Source organism: Gopherus evgoodei, chromosome 4, assembly GCF_007399415.2.
Source record: "Gopherus evgoodei ecotype Sinaloan lineage chromosome 4, rGopEvg1_v1.p, whole genome shotgun sequence".
In the NCBI taxonomy this organism is placed as follows: Eukaryota; Metazoa; Chordata; order Testudines; family Testudinidae; genus Gopherus; species Gopherus evgoodei.
The window spans coordinates 4,093,707-4,116,637 of record NC_044325.1 but is presented as its reverse complement, the minus strand read 5'-3'; the positions used below and the strand labels follow the sequence as shown (position 1 = coordinate 4,116,637).

The 22,931-nt window shown below is 43.9% G+C and overlaps 1 protein-coding gene across 1 annotated transcript in view; it reads right to left on the bottom strand.

The window, feature by feature from the left end:
- FANCM (FA complementation group M) overlaps nt 1–22,931 on the bottom strand; it is a 157,747-nt gene that overhangs the window by 20,459 nt on the left and 114,357 nt on the right. Inside the window, exons 12-14 of the mRNA XM_030558989.1 lie at nt 22,250–22,407; nt 20,869–21,021; nt 9,697–11,698 (exon numbers count right to left, since the gene is read on the bottom strand). Coding sequence (XP_030414849.1) covers nt 9,697–11,698; nt 20,869–21,021; nt 22,250–22,407 — 2,313 coding nt within the window. The remainder of the gene's footprint in view (nt 1–9,696; nt 11,699–20,868; nt 21,022–22,249; nt 22,408–22,931) is intronic.

The following is a 22,931-nucleotide window of genomic DNA, read 5'->3' as shown; positions in this document are numbered from 1 at the left end:
AAAGTAACCCATATTAGTAGGGAACAAGTATTCATTTTCTTTTTAGTCACCACATTCTTCTTTTGTTTCAGCACACCCAGGAAAGTGGGACTGACTGAAAACTCTTCTTACCAAATCTGCAGCAGTCTGTGTATTAATTTTCTAGTGAACTACAAAGAATTATATCCTCTTTGATGTATTCTGAAAGATACCATATTCCCCACACTGCCCAAAATATAGCTGTCCACTGTGACTCTTACATGGAGTTCCTTGACCGAGAGATGTTCTCTGATGAGTTTTCTAATTTGCCAGTAAAAGCTATTAAGAGGCTATTTTAGCAGTCCTTTCACCTTCTCTAATTTCTTTCTCCAAGATGTGCCTGAGATTTGCTATAGCCACAATTGGCAAGGTTATTTATTTATTTATTTATTTTTAATTTTGGTGCTTGCAACAGAATGAAAGTGAAGTGAACACTGGTTTTATTACTTTAGGGAGAAGCACTAATAAGTCATAATACCTACAACTTCAATAGCAAGGACTTCAAACATTAAATTGTAATGATCCTTATTCTTGCCAGCAAGTTAAAGAAGTCTGGGCTGGATGAATGGACTGTAAGGTGGATAGAGAGCTGGCTAGATCGTCAGGCTCAACGGGTACTGATCAATGGATCCATGTGTACTTGGCAGCCGGTATAATGCAGAGTGCCCCAAGGGTCGGTCCTGGGGCCGGTTTTGTTCAATATCTTCATTAATGATCTGGAAGATGGCGTGGACTGCACCCTCAGCAAGTTTGCAGATGACATAAAACTGGGAGCAGTAGTAGATACGCTGGAAGGTAGGGATAGGATACAGAGGCATCTAGACAAATTAGAGGATTGGGCCAAAAGAAATCTGTTGAGGTTCAACAAGGACAAGTGCAGAGTCCTGCACGTAGGACGGAAGAATCCCATGCACTGCTACAGAGTACGTACTCTATGGCTAGAATAATAGAATATCAGGGTTGGAAGGGACCTCAGGAGATCATCCAGTCCAACCCCCTGCTCAAAGCAGGACCAATCCCCAGCTAAATCATCCCAGACAGGGCGTTATCAAGCATGACCTTAAAAACCTTTAAGGAAGGAGATTCCACCACCTCCCTAGGTAACTCATTCCAGTGCTTCACCATCCTCCTAGTGAAAAAGTTTTTCCTAATATCCAACCTAAACCTCCCCCACTGCAACTTGAGACCATTCCTCCTTGTTCTGTCATCAGGTACCACTGAGAACAGTCTAGATCCATCCTCTTTGGAACCCCCTTTCAGGTAGTTGAAAGCAGCTATCAAATCCCCCCTCATTCTTCTCTTCTGCAAACTAAACAATCCCAGTTCCCTCAGTCTCTACTCACAAGTCATGTGCTCTAGCCTGCTAATAATTTTTCCACATCTTTCTTCTAGTGTGGGGCCCAAAACTGGACACACTACTCCAGATGAGGCCTCACCAATGCCAAACAGAGGGAAATGGTCATGTCCCTCGATCTGCTGGCATATGAGTCAGCAGTGTGCCCTTGTTGCCAAGAAGGCTAACCGCATTTTGGGCTGTATAAGTAGGGGCACTGCCAGCAGATCAAGGGACGTGTGTTTCTATGATTATTCACTACATCTTGTTCTAGTTGGAAATAACTGACCAAATTCACTAACTCTATTTTTTTTTTACTAGGTTTAATTTTAACTAGTCTTTTTTAATTTAGCAAATTTAAGTGTTTACTGAAGTTGCTTGCTCAAACATTCTGAAGATTGACCAGATATAGACATAGCACAGGGAGAAGTGTGAGTCCCAGAAATGTGCCTCAGACAGATTCTAGAAGGAACCTATGTTTCTGACAAAAACAAACAAAACAAAATCAAACAAGAGACTTGAGAGAATCCAGTAACCGGAGAGACTGAGAAGGTGCAGAACAGGCGTAGGGGGAGAAAAGAAAGAAAGACTCTTCAGCTGCAAGAAAAGACTGCTCAGCAGTGGGTTATTTTCAACATTTAAGAGTAATGATGAAATCATGACGTAAACCTCAGTATTCCCTAGGAATCAGGTTCAGTGAAGGACAGTTCCCTGTTCCGTAACTGGCGTTCTTTGAGATGTGTTGCTCATGTCTATTCCACAGTAGGTATGCGTGCTCACCACGTGCACTGGTGCTGGAAGTTTTTTCCTTAGCAGTACCCATATTGGGGGAGCACCGTGGCGATCCCTGGAGTGGCACCTGTATATCGCACTATAAGGGGTGCTATGTGCTCCCCCCACCCTCGGTTCCTTCTTGCCGGACAACTCCGACAGAGGGGAAGGAGAGCGGGGTGTGGAATAGACACAAGCAACACATTTCGAAGAATGCCAGTTACGGAACAGGTAACTGTTCTTTCTTCTTTGAGTGTTTGCTCGTGTAGGTGATTCCAAGCTCTATCTGTTGGAGGTCGGGAGAAGTTCACGATAGACCGGGACGGAATACTGCCCTGCCGAATCCAGCGTTGTCCCTAGACTGGGAGACAATAGTGTAATCCAAAGTAAATGTGTGAACTGAGGCCCAAGTGGCTGCCCTACAAATGTCTTGGATAGGGACATGGTCTACGTAGGCAGCTGATGAGGCCTGAGCCCTTGTAGAGCGTGCCCTAAAGATCGGAGGCGGGGGAATCCCTGCCAGATCGTAATATGCGTATGCATGAGGTGATCCGTCAGGAAAGACGCTGGGTGGAGATAGGCTGCCCCTTCACCCTCTCAGCTGAGGCGACAAAAAGTTGTGAGGATGTCCTCAACAGCTTAGTCCATTCAAGATAAAAGGCCAGCACCCTATGCACATCAAGCATGTGGAGGCGGTGTTGCTTGTTGGAGGAATAGGGCTTAGGACAGAGCACTGGGAGAAAGACACTCTGTTCCATATGGAAGGCGGAGACCACCTTCGGGAGGAATGCTGGGTGTGGGCGAAACTGGACTTTATCCCTGTGGAAGACCGTATGGGGGGCTCCAAGGTCAAGGCCCTAAGTTCCGAGACCCGCCGGGCCGACGTGATCGCTACAAGGCCACCTTCCATGAGAGGTGAGACCAGGAACACGTGGCCAGGGGCTCAAAGGGAGGCCCCATGAGTTGGGACAAAACCAAGTTTAGGTTCCATTGCGGCACGAGGGGTCTAGCGTACGGAAATGAACAGTCGAGGCCCTTCAGGAAACGGGAGGTCATAGAGCAGGAGAAGATCGAGTGCCCTAGCACTGGCGGGTGGAAGGCCGATATGGCCACCAGGTGTACCCTGACCAACGCGGGTGCTAGTCCTTGGGCTCTAAGGGACAGGAGGTAATCTAGAATGAGCTGGAGGGGTGCAGAGGAGGGGGAAACTCCCCGCCCATTCGCCCACTTGGAGAACCTGGACCACTTCGCCAGGTACATCTGGCACGTGGACAGCTTCCTGTTTTCCAGGAGGACCCGCCTTACCTGCTCCAAACACTTGCCCTCCTCCTAGTCTAGCCATAGAGCAAACACGCTGTCAGGTGGAGCGCAGCTAGATTGAGATGGAGGAGGCGGTCCCCATCCTGGAAGAGGAGGTCCGGGCGCAGTGGCAGCATCCTCGGGGGCGCCACCAAAAGGTGAAGGGTCCTGTACTAGAGCTGGTGGGCCCACACTGGGGCTTATGAGGATGACTCTTGCCTTATCTGCTTTTATCTTTTGCAGGACTTTGTCGATGAGGGGAAATGGCAGGAAAGCATAAAGGAGCCCGCCTGACCACCACGGGAGGAATACATTGGAGATCGCACCCCTCCCTACCCAGCCTCTGGAGCAGAACCGAGGGCAACACTGGTTCTGGCAAGTTGCAAAGAGGTCGACCTGGGGAACTCCCCACTCTCGGAAGAGCCAGTGAGCGACCTCCGAGTGGAGCGACCACTCGTATTGAGGGGAGAAAATGCTGCTGAGGCAATCCGCCTGTGTATTGCGGACGCCCAGGAGGTGTACGGCCCTCAGGGAGATATTGTGGGCTATACAGAACTCCCACAGGCTCAGAGCTTCCCGGCAGAGGGCCAGGGAGCAAGTCGCGTCTTGCCTGTTGATATAGTACATGACAGCAGTGTTGTCCATGAGGACTCTGACCACCTTGCCGCAAAGGTGTGTGTGGAAGGCTACGCAAGACAACCTCACTGCTCTGAGCTCTTTGCCATTTATGTGGAGGACAGATTCGGGATCGACCACGTCCCTTGAGTCTGTGTGTTCCCTGTGTGGGCCCCCCAGCCCAAGTCTGACGCGTCAGTTACTGGGTCTACAGATGAGCTGGCATCCCGAAGAGGAATCCCTTGCAGCATATTGCTTGGGTAAGACCACCATTGAAGGGAAGCCAGTATCAGGGACGGAAACGTGAGAACCTTGTCCAGCCCTTCACAGGCCTGAGAGAATTGGGAGGTGTGGCAAGGCACCTTCTCAGTCTCCCCAGTCTCTGCTGCTTTTAGCCCTGGTGAGACAGGCTCAGGTAATGCAGTCCCCCTTGGGACACAAGGGAAGTTTTTACTCCCCGTATCTCCACTAGTCCTGGCTAGCGAACTCTTACCCCCTTGTGGGAGAAAGTACTGCCTCTCCTCCTGGAGGGTCTCGCTGTTTTTCTGCTCCTGCACTCCTGGCAGCAGGGCTTCTTCTCTCTCTACTCTCCTCCCCTTCCTTCCACAGGGAAGGGTTTAAAAAGGTCTCAGGCAGCCCCAAGTTGGAATCAGCTGGTCCCAATTAACCTCAGGCAGCTCCCCCCTCAGCTGATTCTAATTTGCTACCTTGGTAACCTTTCACAGCTGAACCTGATTGACCTGTGGTTGCCTCTCAGTTGATAAGGAGGAGGGCCTTTTAACCTTCTGGTACTGATTCCTACCCCTCCCTTGCAGCTGTCTGTCCTGAGTTTATCACAGAGGCTAGTCAGAACTGGAGGGGCCTCATTCTGAATCTGGCATGGTGGACCACATACGTACTTGCCGCCATGTGGTCCAGAATTCGAAGGCACTCTCTCGCCATTGTCACCGGGAAGGCCATGACTGAGGTGATGAGATCTTTCAGTGCCTCGAACCTGTCTGTGGGGAGAGAGGCTGTGGCCGTCGAGGAGTCCAGTAGTGCTCCAATGAACTCTATGCGCTGAACTGGAACTAAGGTTGATTTGATCTCATCCACCACTAGGCCGAGACTGGCGCATGTCGAGAGGAGCAGCCCCACATGGGCCTTTACCTTGGAACTCATGTTGCCCCTGAGAAGCCAATCATCCAGGCTCGGGAAGATCTGGACCCCCTCTCGCCTGAGGTAGGCCGCTACCACAGCCATACACTTTGTGAAAATCCTGGGTGCCACAGACAGGCCAAACGGGAGGACTGCAAACTGATAGTGGTCTGACCCCACTAAGAAGTGGAGGAAGCGCCTGTGCCCCTTGAAAATATGGATGTGAAAGTACGCATCCTAGAGGTCCAGGGACGCATACCAATCCCCTGGCTCCAGGGAGGGGATAAGAGAGGCCAGGGACACCATAAGGAATTTGGAGTGGACCAGAAAACGGTTTAGACCCCAGAAGTCCAAGATGGGTCTGAGATCCCCTTTGGCTTTAGGGATCAGGAAGAACCGGGAGTAGAACCCTTTGCCTCGGAATTCTACTGGTACTCTTTCCACCGACTCCAGGTGCAGAAGACGGTTCACCTCCTGACCTAGGAGGAGGGCGTGCTCTGGGTCCCTGGGGACTACCAGGGAGGGTGGGTGGTTTGGTGGGGATGAGGTGAACTGCAACATGTAGCCCCTGGAAATGGTGCTGAGGACCCATTGGTCCGATGTTATACCGGATCACGCCATGCGGAAGACAGACAAACGTTTGCAGAACACAAACTTTATTAACTGGTGGGGTCTCGCTGGCAACTGGCCCGGTTCCCCGCTGCAAATAGTCAAAACCGCCTCTTCCCCCCCTCTTAGAAGGTCCAGGCTGTGGGGCAGAGTGGGACTCTTTGGTCTCTTATGCGGGGGCTCATATCTGCTCCTCGCAGGTTGAGCCGACAGTTGCGGCCTGGCCCTGTCCTTAGCCGGAGGGACATAGAGGCCCAAGGTCTGCAGGGTGGTACAGGAATCCTTTATCCCATGCAGTATGATGTCTGTCTGGTCCGCAGAGTGCCCTCCATTGAATGGAAGGTCCTGCATCAGGGATTGGGCCTCCAACGACAGACCCAATGAGAGGAGCCAGGATGCCCTACGCATGGAAATTGCAGAAGCCATCGAGCGGGTCACAGTGTCTGCTGCATCCGCCACCGCTTGCAGGGCCGCTTTAGCCGCCACTGCCCCCTCTTCCACCAGCGCCTTGAAGTCCTTCCTGTCCTGATCTGGGAGGAGGGCCTCAAAACTTAGACAGAGACTCCCAAAGGTTAAAATTATATCTGCTCAGTAAGACCTGGTGGTTGGCTACCCTAAGCTGGAAACTGGCAGAGGAATAAAGCTGTCTACCGAAGGAGTCCAATCATCAGGTGTCCTTATTTTGGGGGGTGGGCATGGGCTGGCCCTGTCGCTCCCTGTAATTCACCAACTCTACAACAAGTAAGTTAGGTGCTGGGTGGGAATAGAGGTATTCGTGGTCCCTGGCCGGCACAAAGTACTTCCTCTCAGCCTTCTTGGAGATTGGTGCCAAGGAGGCAGGAGTTTGCCACAGGGTGTTAGAAATGTTGGCTATACTCTGGTGCAGGGGCAGAGCCACGTGGCCCGGTGCCGAAGGAGACAACACATTGAAGAGGGAATCGGACGGGCCCTCCATCTCCTCGGCCTGCAGCTGAAGGCTGGATGCCACCCGCTTTAGCAGGTCTTGATACACCTTGAAGTCCTCCTGTGAGACTGAAGGTGGTGCCGTTATGGTGTCATCCGGTGTGCTGGAAAGGACCCACATAGAGCTGAGGGACTCGGTCGGTACCGGGGGGTCGAGCCCCAGATCAGAGTCCGTGTGTGGATCCGCTGATTCTTGGCCTGCCGACTTGTCTCGCAGGCGTCCGGACGAGGCCGATGGAGCCTGAGACGCTCTGGCAACTGAGTGGGTCCTCAGCTGGGCAGGCATCAGTGGCCATGGGGCCTATTGGCACCACTGCCCTTGTCACGGGATCCCTTGCCACTGACCCAGCTGGGAGCCTGGTGGCACTATCTGTCTCGGATGAGCAGCGTGGACCAAGGACAGGCGGCTGGGTGCCGAGGCCACCGTCGAGCACGCTGTCTCGCGAGAGGGGTAGGAGCGGTGGTGCTTGCGATGCCATCTCCCTCAGGATCCAGACCTTAATGTCGAGGAATGGTACCTGCCCAAAGTGCTGCTTGGGTACCAGTGACCGTGTCGGGAAGTCCAGAGCCCCTGTGCCGAGGCATTGCCGGGGGGAGCCTTGAGCGCGACATCTAGGCGAGTGGGAAGCGGAATAGGAACGACGACATCTATCCCATCGAGAGTGGCTGTGGTAGTCACGCCACGAAGGGGAGCCTCCCCGGTGCCTCTCACGGTGCCTACGCTCGCTGGCAGGCAGTATCGAAGGTCCCCGAGGCTCCCGTCTGGGCAGTGGCCGGGATGGCCTGGCCGGCATCGAGGGTGGGCACATGCTATAGGAAGACTGGTCACTGAGCGCCGAGTGGTGTGGGAAGTGGCCCTCGGAGTGGGACTGTGTCTCACCAGGGAGGCTTGATGGGCACCCAAAAGGAGCCTTGCCGCGGGAACGGGGGCCCGTCGGCTCGTCCCCTGCTGCATGCCTGGGATTGGCAGGCTCATGATGTCTTTTGCAGCCTGCATCGCCTCTGGCATCGACAGCATCCGCACCAGTGGGGATGCGTACATGGATGGCATCGGGCTGCTCCACTCAACCCAAGCCGGAGGCCTTGAGCCCAAGGGGGACTGAGGGCTGCCCGCCGCGGGACCAGCCTCCCCTCTATCCTTGTCTCGGCACCGTTGTAAGGTAGGGCACTTCCCTTGTTTCTTGGAGAGAAAGCAGTGACGGTTGGTCGAGGGGGCCTTGCTACGCCCAGACGACGCAGCAGCAGGTGCGGAGTCCGCTCAGCACGCCGGAGTTGAGGCCAGCGCCGACTCCATTAGGAGAGCTCTAAGTCTAATGTGTCACTCCTTAGTCCTTGGCTTAAACAACCTGCAGATCTTGCAACCGTCGCTGATGTGAGTCTCACCAAGGCAGCGGAGATGCTCATCCTGCGGGTCACTCCTAGGCATAGAACGGCAACAGGAGTCACATGAATTGAAGCCTGGGGTTTGGGGCATGCCCCAAGCCCACTCTAACAACTGAAGAAAACAATCCACAAATGGTACCACTAAGGTTGAGAAGAAAAGCTGCAGCAGAGCTGGAGCACAAAGTTCTGACTACCTTCACTGGCGACAAAACAGAACTGAGGGTCAGGGGAGCACGTAGCTCCCCTTATAGCGCAATATACAGGCGCCACTCCAAGGGTTGCCACTGTGCTCCCCCAGTACGGGTACTGCTAAAGAAAAAACATCCAGCACCGGTGCACATGGCGAGCACGCACACCTACTGTGGAATACACATGAGCAATCGCTCGAAGAAGAACATTAGATCTTGATTATTGTCACAAGTAGTTCAAGGTTATTTTGCGATAAGTGGGACTGGAGGGACAGAGAAGGGAAGAGAAGACTGGTGGCCCTGATCAGTTGGGAAGTTTTGGGCTTTTAAGGACAGGATTATGGAATTTATGAATTTTGTGGTATAGATGCACCTAGAACAATACATCTATCTAGATAGATAGATAGAGAGGGAGAGAGATACACACACACAGTGGGAGAGAAAGAGAGAGACAGAGACCTTTATAAACTGACATTTATAAAAGCAACCCACGTTCCAGCAGAAGTTGTCGTCAGGAAATATTTACCATGCAAGTCAGTCACTGTGCAATTAAAATGAAACAGATCTGTCAATACAATTTCTGTCCCATTTAGAACAATGATACAGAAATGTGAAGGCATGGATTTAGGGGTTCCAGAGTAACAGATCAGGATGATTACAAATAAGAAACAGAGGATTAAAAAGAGGCTTTAAAGGCAGCTACAGTTCACATAACTGCATCTCACATGTTCACACTATCAGTACTTGTGCACAGATTTTAGTGGTTTAACCTGGACTGCAACTGCTGCAGTACTCAGTCATTCAGCCTGAAACAGAAACGTTTAAATATGGATTCTGCATGTTAACCAAGAAAAGCCAAGTGAAATCTGAGGCAAGCTTTATAAAAACTAAAAGTTCCTTAGGATTATGCTCAAACATTTCTCTTCCTTCTTCCCTCAAAAATCAGATTGTCTAACCCACTGCTGAGTCTGAATGCTTCCAATAAAAAAAACACATTCTCAGCTGTAATCCAAAGGAACAAGGCCTTATTGAACAAAGAATAATTCTTTCATTTATGATAGCTCAAGGGTGATGAGAAAGTAATTTATTCCTATTAGTAAAACTGATAGGAGTTATTAGCTGATGTTCTGGCAATCTGCATACAACGTTATCCATACTGTGTTAACCATCCAAGAGAGTTTTGGGGACCATCCCCACCTAGCCATAAAAGTTGCCCCCTCCCACCCACCCCAAGAAATCTAGGGGTTGTGATTTTTCCCACACTCCTGATGTCACAACCTAAAGGTTGAGGATCTATGAATTACTGAATTCTACAGGAAGATTTTTTTTTTTAAATGGAAGTATGAGCAACCTTTTAATTAACTACACCTGACACCTTACCTTCAATAGGAAACTTCTGGGGAACATGAAGCTGTTTATGGTCAAGGTTTTCAGTCTTTCCTGAGGGGAGATCTGGTGTATCAAAAGATGAATTTAGCAAGACTTTAACAGTATTGGTATTTACTTTATTTGTAGGCAGCATCTGGGGAATTTCCTGCCTGACTCTAGAAAAAGCATTCATAGAAATTCTTTTGAGGACTTTAACATTCATAACCTTTCTACCTTTCGGTGTGGAAAATGCAGAAGCTAAAGAATTAAATGATCCATGTTCCTTTTCTTCTGTTAGCTTCATAGGAGAAATGATTGGGATACAGTTTTCAGTCAGTTTTACTCGATTAGTTCTCTGATTTTGGGAGGACAGTGGTGTAGAAAAGTTTGTTCCTGCAATGCTTTCATCTTTCAATTTTGGTGGAGATGGATGTCTCAAGTTATCATTTGGTAACTCATTTTCACCGGCAGTAGGTTTAACATCTACATGAGTGCCGAAGATACCATCTGAATTTTGAATACTACTACTATTCATGTCTGTCTGTTCATCCTCAGACTCTTGAATAGAAAACCCTAGATCAAAGTTAACAGAGAACAATTCCTGAGAATAGTCATAAAGATCTTCATTATCCAGAAACTGTTTGCTTATAATATTCATATTTTCAGATATTTTCAAAGTTCTGGTTCTATAGCTTATTAATGATTCCTTGGGGTTTGCATCACTGTCTAGAAAGCACTCATCTGAAATATGCCTTTCAGAAATTTGTCCAGCACTTGGTGCATCTTTATCACACAAATCTGATGTCATTAAAAGTTTGTTGCAATTGTACTTAGAAAGGCTTGCGTTGTTAGCATCAGAAAAATGATCATCTTCAAATAAATTTATGCTCTCATCTTGGTCAATGGTCATATTTTCCTGGAACTTTTCAGAATCCTCTTTATGCCCATCAACCGAATTTCTGTCCGAAAGGCTATTTGTCAGAGCATGATCTACCATTGTCAGATTGTCCTTTTGAATTTCTGTATGCTCTCCATTGTCACAGTTGAAGATGTCGTCCCAGCTAACACCATTATTTGTCTTGCCAACAAAAGTCTCAGAAAGGAAGCTTGGTTCTGAATGACAATTACTTATAAAGGAACACAATTTACTGGAGACATTTAATTCTGAGCATTTCTGAGGGGGAAGTGATGGATTCTGGAACTCTGTGAAAGAGACAGAGGTTTTGCCCTGCAATCCCTCTGTCAATGTGCTGGAAATAACTTTTTGAAAAGGAACAGGCTGCTGGATTTCATTTTCTCTGGTTCTCTCCAATCCTTCACAATCGTGGAGTTTATTCAAAGGTGGAGGAGACTGTGACAAAAGCCTTTTTACATTTGTTAATATTTTTATCAATGAAGGATCCTCAGCTGGAGTTGTGAGTGCAAATGAATCCAATGCTGCTTCAGGCAGGTAAAACAAGCTACATGAAACTGGTGATTTCTCTTCTGTGAAGCTACTGTAACCAGAATCTGCACAGTTTCTGTCCAGTGAACTACAGGCTTGATTTACAGGTTGACATTCCTTTACTATTTCATTTGCACAACTAGTGATATTTCCACTGAGATCACTTGGGGCAGTAAGTTCATTTAAGTGAAATGTCACATTTTCTCTGTTATCATCTGGTAGACTTTTATGTACAGTACATTCAGAAACAGGGTCCTCTGCAGCTGAAAAAGAATCTAAAGTGTTAACTTCTGTACACGGTGCAGGCACTTTCAAATTTAATGCAGATGTTCTTTTTGTGGTCTTGAAGTTGGTTGTTTTAAACAGTGAAATACATTCTGTATCAAGTTCGCTTAAGGAATATGAACCAAGTTTTACTTTTGATCCTCGTGTCACGTTTTTTCTGGATGAAAATGCTTTCTGAGCCTTGGAGTTGCTGGTGGAAAGACATTTACTCCTTTGAGCATTTGAGGTTTTAACATCGTCCATATTTAAATAAGGCTGAATTTCCAGTTCATAGCTGCAGTCTCCCTGGTGAGAAACAAACAAATGGAACATTTAAAATCAGATAAAAACAAATAGATTTTTCTCTCTCTCTTTCATACTCATTTAAATAAGAGAAAGTGATCAAAATTTGAACCTAAACTCTACTCTCGTTTAGGGAAACCACAAGAAGGTTATTTTCTGTAACCACCAGCAAGCGGAAAGTAGTAATGAAGGACGGGGAAGGGATTACGGAGGGGGCTTCTATACTGTGGATTTGAAGAAAACTGTACCCAAAACAGCATGTATGTGCATTTACAATCCCTGCCCCCCCAAAACTACTAATTACTCTAAAAACAGTTCTGTTTCTTCTGTGACAGGGTATGCAATTTCTACAGTATGAGGCAATATCATGAAGGAAAAAGCAAAGACATGAAGTTTTATCATAGCTTTTTAGAAACTCTGAAGAATCAATGACACTTAACAAAAGCTATTAGTTTGTAATACACTTTCAACTCTGGGATCCATTTTCATCAATGCTTGATAGACTTTAAAGGAATCTAAGATACAGGGATTTCAGCAGGCTTCATTCTTAGTTGTCTGTGCATTAAGTATAACTATATACACTGGAAAACCAATTTAAGAATCAAAAGGTAATTTGACAAATTAACATCTAAAGATATAAGTGTAGATCTCTCAATATCCAGTAGAACACGTATAATGTACAGCCAATTTATATATGAACTACTTAAAACAGGCATACAGAACTGTATGTCATGTCTACCTGGCCAGTGCTCAAAAATCTTCTAACATCTAGGTTACTGACATCTGTCCTAATTTCAGGCTTACAAGGAGTTACATAAAAGTTCTAGTATGCTATAGTGCAATGCTAAATCATACAAAATGGTTTCTCCAAAGAAGACTGCTTACTACTTACTGATGAGTGCAAAGACAGAGTTACAAAAGTCACATTTAGTCTGATACATACAATTTCTAAAGACTTAAATGTCATCTGATAACTACTCCACAATCTAGCAAGTTTCAACAGTGCATCAGCTGCTCGGTAAAGTAGGTCATGAGAAAGAGGAAAACAACCCTCTCTCTCACAATGTGTATTAAACCAACAACCTTGTCAGCATTACTGAGTTTATTTTTCTAATACCAACTGGTTGATTTGGATACAGAGGACATGCCCTGTACTGCCTGTTCAGAGGAAAATACTGTAGTGCTCTTTTAAAAAAGAAATAACAAGGCTTGTTTCAGTGGAAGTTGTGCACTTTCCAGTATTTTTTTGATCATTCTTCCAGTAAACAACAAAATGGACATTACTAATAGCTATAACAATAAACGGTAAAGTACAAACGATCTCACAGAGGGGATTCATAGCAGCAAAATATGAAGCCATGGTAGCAGCTAAAGTAGCCAGTATCATCAATGTGTTCTTACAGAGGTTAAGAGGATCTCAAAGAACAATGAAATATTAGACTAATTAGATTAATATGAGTTGGAGTGGTTATACTGTAGAATTGTAGACCATTCTGGATGCAAATGATAGCTAGTTTGTATTACAGATGCTTGAAATGGTGTGGCTTCAATGATTTTCTCCTGTATGGAAGACAGGCCTACGAGCACCTGAGAAAGTCCCCTGAAGCTAACATGTTGGAGTTCCCAGTAGTCCACAATTCACCACTGTTGGAGTGCTATCATCATGTATTTAAAACTGTTCAGGTTATGATGAAAAAATATAGATAAACTAAACCTAATAAAATATGGATACAAAGACACATTGTTGGATCCCAAACTGTTTCAAACAAGTTTTCAAGTACATAACAACTATGTTCCCCCTCAGTCTTCTCTTCTCCAGACTAAACAAACCCAATTTTTTCAATCTTCCCTCATATGTCTGTTTTCCAGACCTTTAATAATTTTTTGTTTCTCTTCTCTGGACCTTTTTTCCAATTGTTCACCTCTTTTCTGAAATGTGGTGCTCAGAAATGGACACAATACTCCAGTTGAGGCCTAATCAGCATGGAGTTACACGGATTAGAACAGGAGTGATAGGAACCCCACACTGAGGCCTGGTCCACACTACGCAGTTAAATCGATTTAAACAGCGTTAAATCGATTTAACCGCTGTACCCGTCCACACTACAACACACTTTAAATCGATTTTAAGGGCTCTTAAAATCGATTTCTGTACTCCCCCCAACCGAGAGGAGTAACGCTAAAATCGATATTACTATATCGATTTAGGGTTAGTGTGGACGGAAATCGAAGTTATTGGCCTCATCATTTTTACAGTAGCGACCCACAGTGCACCGCTCCAGAAATCGATGCTAGCCTCGGACCATGGACGCACACCACCAAATAATGTGACCTAGTGTGACGCATAAAATCGATTTTATAATATCGGTTTTATAAAACTGGTTTTAGTTATTTCGATTTTATGCTGTAGTGTAGACGTAGCCTGATATTTATTTTACTCTCTACGTGACATCTGAATAAAATTATGTCCTTAGTAAAATGAAACCAAGGTGCAGTGGTGGTCGTTGGGTGTGCTGGAAGCTGAGGAAGCAGTGCCAGGGGAGCACTTAACATATTAATGCCTCAGTATAGAGGCACTAGGTTCCCCCTCACAACCGCATGAGCGCACAGCCCCCCAGGTCCCACAACTAAAAACTCTCTTCCTTTCCCTGAACCACATAACTTGCTAACTCCCCTTGCCCCTACACCTGGCTGCTCATCTCCCCAATGTCTGTACTTTCCTTACCTTAAACACAAAAAATCTGGAAAGTTAATAAAAATAGAACTGCCTGCATTTAAGGCCAGTAGCAGTTTAACACGTGCCTAGTTAAATATGCACAGTCTCAAACTATTTTAACTATCTGTCAACAGGATCAGAATGTTGGCAATATTGCAAAAGGGAACTATCATAATCAAAAGGGCGTAGTGTAGATTTTCTCCTTTGTCTATAGCTCAACTTCTCTCCCACTGCAATTTTCAAGATCCGTAATTGTAAAATTTACAATAATGCTAAAGCACCCTACAGTACACACTTTATCCAGAAAGCAATTTTTAAAAAAATTCATTGAGCCAAAGGAGGACAATGCAAGTAAATACTATTGTAGGCAAAGTATAGCCACCTACCAAAAGTATTCATTTAAGCATTGTGATATCTGTTCATAGATTCTGTCCCCGCATTCAGCAGAATTTCCTATTTTGAAAGAACACATAAATCTGTCCTTGTTCATTCCAGATGGAAAACATATTATTTTAATTATTTTCTTTATTTGTACAGAAAATACTTAAATTTACACAAATGTATTCTAATTATTAGTCTGTTCTGACCTTGTATAATTTAATCTTCAAGATGTTTAAACTGTTTTGGAGATTAAGGGTCAACTTGGTTTGTTACCATGTTACACAGAAATCCTTGTTAACAGTCAGTAGAAAATCCACTCCATCTGCCCAGTTCTCGTTGCCTTAGTAATAAAGCCACACAAGCATTAAAAGCTTCCTGCAGTACATATGTTTGTTACAAAGGGTCAGATATAAATATATATTTTTAATGTTCCAATTTCTTCTTTGAATACATGCAAACAGGCTAAAATGGATAACACTACTAGGTTCTCAATTGCCATAAAACAAATAAACTCAAAACTCTATTAAATTGCAAATAATAATCTATTTTTAGTTTTAAATGTTTTAATTGTATTTGTTTAGTCTTTTTCGTATGAAAACAGCTGCAGGGTAAATTTGAGGTTTCTTCAAAATCAGATTAAAAGGGCACAATGACAGGAGAATAATAGTTTGTTTTCCTCTTTGCAACAAGCCTATAGAGAATACACAAAACATCTACAGAGCAGGTAAGTCTTCAAACATTTATATTAGAATCAAGTATTTTAAATTACACTGTTCCAAGTAAGTGCTTAATAGTCTCACCATGTACTTCCAGTTTATTTGCTGGTTTTGAACAAAACAGTGTTGATTTCCTTATACAAACCATTGTCGTCTGAAGTGCAACATCTTGGTTATTTAAAGTGGTGGCTCTGACTTGCATTTGTCTGAATATTTCAATTATTAAGGGCTGTAAATTAACGTTACAGGAGGATTAGTGGCAGAACATTTGGCTATGTATATTTATCGTAGGTACCTGGTAGTACCCCATAATACCTGAGGCTGCAAAGTGATTTCACTTATAACCACACCACTCACTTTCTTAAAAAACAGCCTTTTTAGGTTGCAGTTCTACAGGCTTGGTCTCTGCCTAAAGGTTAATTCTCAAGAAGTTACAGTAAAACCCCTTCATCCATTGTTGAGATCAGTGGGGATGGGCCTATACATATAACCACCTTAAGGTACGTCAAAACATCTGAAAAGTGACATGGCTGGAGTCCTCACTGAGGACTAGTGCCTTAACTTCATTTGAAGAACAGTGGTCTTGATTAAAAGAAAGTGCTGATAATTTTAAAATTGCATCCTGACCACATATAATACACAGTCCACAGGTGCATACCTAGATGCACTATGTCTGCCACAATTCAGGGCCACTGCACCTTTATTCCCCATTAGTAGTCCAGCAAGGGCATGCACACTCTCAGGCTTTCCAGCCCCCAAGCTGTTGCCTCTCGGGTGATGACCACATGTCTCTCTTACTGCTGACCAGGGCATTTCCAGGCTGAACAGTTCCCCTGAATTCACTGTTATTCCAGCAAAAGACCAATTTGCTTCAGCAGGCCTGCTTCACTTCTCCCCCTCAGAGACTGTACAAAGTGCAATTGTCCCAGTTATATGGTACCCACACAGTTCTTTCTAAATAAGCCATATTTATTCTTAAGGTAAAAACGCTACACTGAAAACATTAAAACCAATTCAAGAACCTATATGCATGCTAATAATCTTATCAGCGATTTCCCCCGCCCCCCCCATATTTTCCAATAAGGGCTCCAGCAAAGTGAGTCTTCAGTCCCACTTCTCCCAACCCCCTCCCCACAAGAGATCTCTTTTGTGGTCACAAGTTCGTAACAGCCTCGGCTCAGAACTAACTTTCAGGTCTTATGGGGCGTCAGTAAGCCAAGTCCTTTCAACTCTTCCCTAAGGATTGGGCCTTCTATGCAGGGACAGCTTTAGGAACTGCAGGGGCCCACTTAAATACTTGGCGGCAGGTCCGGGTCTTCAGGCGGCACTTCGGTGGCGGGAGGTCCTTCGCTTCGCTCCAGACCCCTGCTTGCCAAACATCCCAGAGCGAGTGAAGGACCCCCAACTTCCCGAAGTGCCAAAGAAGACCTGGACTGCACCAGGTATGTGAAAAAAATGAAAAAGGCACCTAAGGCGCGGGGCCCTCCTAGGCGTGGGCATGGGGACCTCTTTCGGCGCGGGGTCCAATTCCAGGAATCGGGGGAATGGGCTAAAGCTAGCCCGCTTCCATGAACCAGAGGTCCTGCCCATTTGCTGGATCAGAACAAAGGCCCTGAATCAGTTTAAAATGGGGTTAGATATTCAAAAGTCCTTTCCTTTGTCTGATGGTCTCCAGTGAAACTACATTGGTTCTTTGAACTGTCCTTATGTCACAGGGGATCAGCAAACAAAAAGATCCTCCCCTCTACAACGCTTGAAAGACAGTCTGTAGGTGGGGTTTTGCAATATCCTCCTCCCAGTACTTCCTAGAAATTTCACTTCATAGTTATTGTCCCAAAGAGAAATCACATCTGCTATATTGTTCAACAGTCATTTGAAATTCACCTTATTTCCCAGAGATTGCATTAATCCTTTCTCCTACACAAGTCCATACAATTCCCCCACCACCCAACACGATATTAAATGTAATTCAGTAAGGTTTAACTTATTTCCATAAAGGTTTGCCCAGGATATTGCTGGATATTGTCATATGTGCCACGGTGCCTATATGGTGATGCCTTGGATCCTGCAACATCTGAGCTCACCCCACTGCAAGAAAATGTGTTATTTTGCAGAGAAGACTGATCAATCTCTTAGTGAAATGTTATTCCATCACAAATTCAGATTCATGATGGAGTTGCTTACAGAGCTAAGGCAAGTGGTATTCTCCACCACCACAGGTGGTTTTATACATGGCTTTTTCTTTAAAATGTTTTATACACAAAGGATCTTCAACGCTGCAGCTACCCCCGCCCACTACATAATTATAACAGGATGTGCCTGTTTGCTAGCTTTGTTCTCACAGGTCACCCTGACTTACTGATGATCTGCAGGCAAAGGAGATAGCAGGGAAGACAGTAGACCAGCAATGGCATAGTCTCATGCCAAGGCTGACTAGCTGCAAGCAAGAGTTTTCAAAGCTTTCTGCTGTGCAGCCGGGGAGGAAGCAAAAAAAGTCAGTTTCCTCCACCATAGTATCCACAAAATCTTAGACGTCAAGATTTGTTTTAAGGGTGAGAGAGCCCAGTAAATCCAGATTGACTGAGCTCAGTTAGCTGATCTGAGCCCACCCCACTGCAAAAAAAAATGTGTTATTTTGCAGAGAAGACTGATCAGTTTAGGAATGGGCTTGTCCTGCTTCTATGGCAGACAGGGCAAGACTTCGGGGACCAGGGCCTCACCTTTCCTGCTAGTTTTCAATCAGCGATGATCACTGGGGTATAGAGGTGCTGAGAGAACTTCACCCAAACCTGTGCTGGGATCCATGTACTTCTTGGCTGGGGAAGGCCAGTTATGAAGTATTGGATCCCTGGCTTGAGAAGACTGTCAATGGTTCTCAGAAAGGGCAGGTTGCTGATTGCTTGAAAGAAATATAGTGATGGTTTTTGCTCAGAAAAAAATAATCACTTGATACTGATTGTTAGTTAATTTCAGCCAGTAAGCGCATCTTCCTTTCTTGAGTAAGTGTGACGTTCCCCCTGGTGTTATCTGGACCAGTGATCTGCTAGGTCACCTCCAATCCTTGACTCTGGGAGCCAGCTTTACCCTGCTCTGCTGTGAACCCCTACTCCTGGGCTGTTATGCACAGTCTCTGTCATGTAAGCTGCTCCTTGGATTGTGCAACCAAATGATTTAGTTGGGGATTGGTCCCACTTTGAGCAGGGGTTTGAACTAGATTACTTTGTTGAGGTCCTTTCCAATCCGATTATTCTATGAATCTATGAAACTTTGCGCAACATTTCATTCTACTTCATTTTATACTTTTAAAAAAAAGTATTATTTCACGTTTTCTCATATTTGCGAAAAAAAAACACCAGGCTCTACCTATGAATTCCTAACTAGCTAGGTCCAGCCTACTTGAGGGACTGACTCTCTCCCTGAGGCACCCTCCGTCAAAAGAGGGGGCTGCTGGAAGACTGCTCTCTGTGACGACCCCCAAGATTCTGGGACTTGCTTCCCTGCTTCACCTGAATGGCCTGCATCCAGTGACCTTCCAGGAATATCGCAAAAATATCTATTTGATAAAAAAGAATGAGGAAGTACTTGTGGCACCTTAGAGACTAACAAATTTATTTGGGCATAAGCTTTCATGGCCTAAAACCCACTTCATCAGATGCATGCAGACTAACACAACTATCACTCTGAAATCAGTTTGATAGGGCTTTTGGAGAGGGCTGTGGGATATGCCTACTTAGATCATGTCTGCAAAGTTCCTCTTTGAATTATTTTATTGCTGCTGGGTTTCTGGTTGCAATACTCATAAGTTAGGGCACCTACAGCACTGCATAAGCATATTTTATTATTTAAATAAAATAAATAGGAAATTAATCTTCAAAATGCATAATCAAAATGTACAGTCATGATTATACACTAGAACATTTATTAAATCTACACCATGACACCCGTCCTTCCCTATTCCACGACTACCCTATGAGCCTTCTCCCACTTAACAATATGTTCATGACTCCAGACTGAGAACCCATGCTCTAGAAGGGCTCTAGACTTCTAGTGTTCTACGCTGAAATGGAAAAGATTAAGCTGGCCCTAAAACGTACATTTACAATTTACCATTAACTCACTTTCCTGGCAAGAAATGCAACTGCAATGTCTCCATTCTCTCCCAATGATTAACCATGCCTGTTCAAGAAACTTTGGCAGCTAAGCAACAGATTCTGATGACCTGGAAAACTTCAGCACACCAAAGAGCAACATTTATGGATTATGCTGAAGCTAAATTGGAGGAAAATGCAGAATAGTGTCCAATTAAAATCTTCAAACTTTGTTGATACATCTATCTGTACATAATCTCACCTACACACGCATTTTACTATAAACACCTAAATGCCACCAATCAATGACAATCTAAGGAAATCAATAATCTCAACTTAATTTTCATCCCTGTATATTTGATTGGTGTACTCTTGACCTAGCTCTTACCTTTTAAAACCCAATGGACAAGGTTCTGGCTTTTTTTTAGTATTTTATACTGTGATAATTAGAGCACTTTTTGTGAGATATTCCTGAAGTATATTTTCAGTGCTTGCATGTGATACACAAATTCATCATTGTCACGAGTGCATTTAATACATGCAAGTGATATGCAAGTACTTCAAAACTTTTCATGTTCTTGGATGATTGGTAGTGTCCCTTTTTGTGATTTTGTTATTATGTTGGTTCCTTGGTATGTGTTTATTTATCTTATTGTGAATTTTCTGAAAAGTGATACCTGGATAAAAATAGTTATTAAAACTAGAATAAACTTATGTCATAACATTCTGCAGAAAAAACCAAAACATTTACCTTTTAAACAACAGTTCAATAGCTCAGGATAAACATTTGAAAATAAAAGACTATAAGTGAGGGATATTTTAAGATGTTCAGTTTTGTAAATATTTGCTTGGCCACTACGCCGTCTTTAAAAACTACATACATTTTTTCCTCCTTTCATCTTGACTGACAAAGATACAGAGACTAAAACACTATTGGGCTTGTCTACGCGCAGAAAAAGGCTGTGAAAAGCTAATGCAGTATAGCTATCACTCAGTATTAACCTAAACTGCTATTGTGGTTTAGATTAACCCACTTCTTAATCTAAATTGCAAAAAGGTACTCAGTGTGGAATAAGAATGCCCACACAAGGAATTAGTGTGGAACAACTAACTGCACATTAAATTTACACCCAGCTATTTCACGCTCACCTCTGTGAATTTTAATGTGGATAAGCCCTCAAACATATTAGAATTTCCTTTTTTTATTATTATGCAGTTGATGTATATCTATGCTTGCATCCCTAGTCAAACATAGTAACTCAAAGAGCCTACCTCTTCATGTCTCATCAGTTCTATCATTTCCATAACACTAATAAAATGGTAGCAACGATCCGAGTGGTCAACCAGATAGGTAGGAAAGGGACGATTCTGCCAAAGTCTCCATTCAGATAGGGAAAGTTCATGAGTTCCTTCCACTCGAGATGCCTGCAGTTTCAAATAAATATTAACATGAAGATTTCAGTCATGCAATTGGTTCACAAAACCAATAGAAACAATGACGAGACCTTGTGGCACCTTAGAGACTAACAAATATATATGGGCATAAGCTGTCATGGGCTAAAACCCACTTCATCAGATGCATCAGATGTTGCATCTGATGAAGTGGGCTTTAGCCCATGAAAGCTTATGCCCAGATAAATTTGTTAGTCTTTAAGGTGCCAAAAGGACTCCTCGTTGTTTTTGCTGATACAGACTAACACAGCTACCACTCTAAAACAAATAGAGTCCCAGTTCTCTATGGAAACCACCCTCAAATGTCCTGAACAAAAGAGAAGGCCAATAAACTTATTATTATAAGGGAGATATGTCTGTTTTAATAAAAGGAAATATTCTCTGCTTTTAGTCTTGAACTATGTATTCTGTACTTTTTTCCAAGTAACCAAAAGAAACCCGTAACTATTGCCATTTGTCATGCACAAAGCATGCGGATCTAAAATGTGAAGTGACAGATGGGGATCCCTATTTATTCTTCGCATCAAGAAAGAGCCCACTGAGTGGGAGTCTTGCCTTCTCTAAGTTAACAGAGGGATTTCAAAATACCCATAATTACTGAATATCATCACTGAGGATATAGTCTCCTTTTTACAAAGGAGTGTATATAAAACTTTTGGAAGTGTTAACACAAGTTATTTGTATCCAACAGAAATAAGTTTCCTATGCCTAAAATAGCAGCAGGAGACAACAATATTCTACAAATATTTTAATTTACAGGAAGTGGTTTTCAGGTATTAGAAAAATCTCACATGCTGAACAATCTTGGATTACAATTCCCTGGTTCTTTCTCATATAGATATCAGAATGTCCTTAAATTATATTTTTTAGATAGGCTTCCTTAGAATCTTTTTAATTTTATTCACTACCCAGAAGTCTTTAGGATTATTTTCCCTGTCAAAGGATTTCTTTGAATTGTTCTCAAATATATGAAGAAGAATCTTGATCTGGAAACACATTAGGTAATATTCTGTCAGCATCTGGCATCACCGCAGCAGAAGTAGTTTAGATTTCTCTATAATATTACAATAATTTCTACACTGTAAAATTATCTGATCAATTCTAATATTAAGGAAAAACACGTCCAAAAATCAGTGGCAGAGATTCACTTCTGTAATTTCTTCTGAGTCTTCTAGTGACATTACATTAAGGTTGAACTTACTGCTATTTCCTCCATATTTTCTAAAGTTTCAAAGCGACTTTGAGACAATATTGGTTCTTTGACTCCATCACTTTCTTTTAGTTTGTATAAGCTGTTCCATACTTCAAATTCCTCTGATGTTAGGAACCAATTTTCACGTGAGTCTGTTTGCTTTGTGCCTGCAAATGGAAAAAAATGAAAACATCTTAGGAAAAATAAACCTATTCAACAAAGAAAAAGACACAGTGATTAATTAGGACCTCATATGATACCAGCCACAGGAAAACAAATTCCCATTGCCACATTGGTAGTAAACATTAACCTTTTCAGTCCTTTTTTTTCTTGTATATTAAATTTGTTTGCATATTAACTTTTCTCCCAGAATCTCTCTGATATCAGTAAAGAATGGGTTTGAATTTGAAGGCCAGAATGCTAGTTTATAACCTGTGAGTGATCGTATTCACATGACCCAGTACTGGGCTATACTTTAGTATGGCTGGCACCTCCAAATGTGTGGGGAAATATATATCTAGGAAAAAGACCAAAGTACAGAAATATGTATAAACAAGAGTGGGTGGCTGATGAGGGGTGCCTGAGATTTAGTTATGTTGTTTGATTGATAAGAGGTACTTGTTATTGCAGATGTCTTCTGTAATGGATAAAATAAGGATCCACTGAAAGATGTTGATGTTAACTCAAAAAG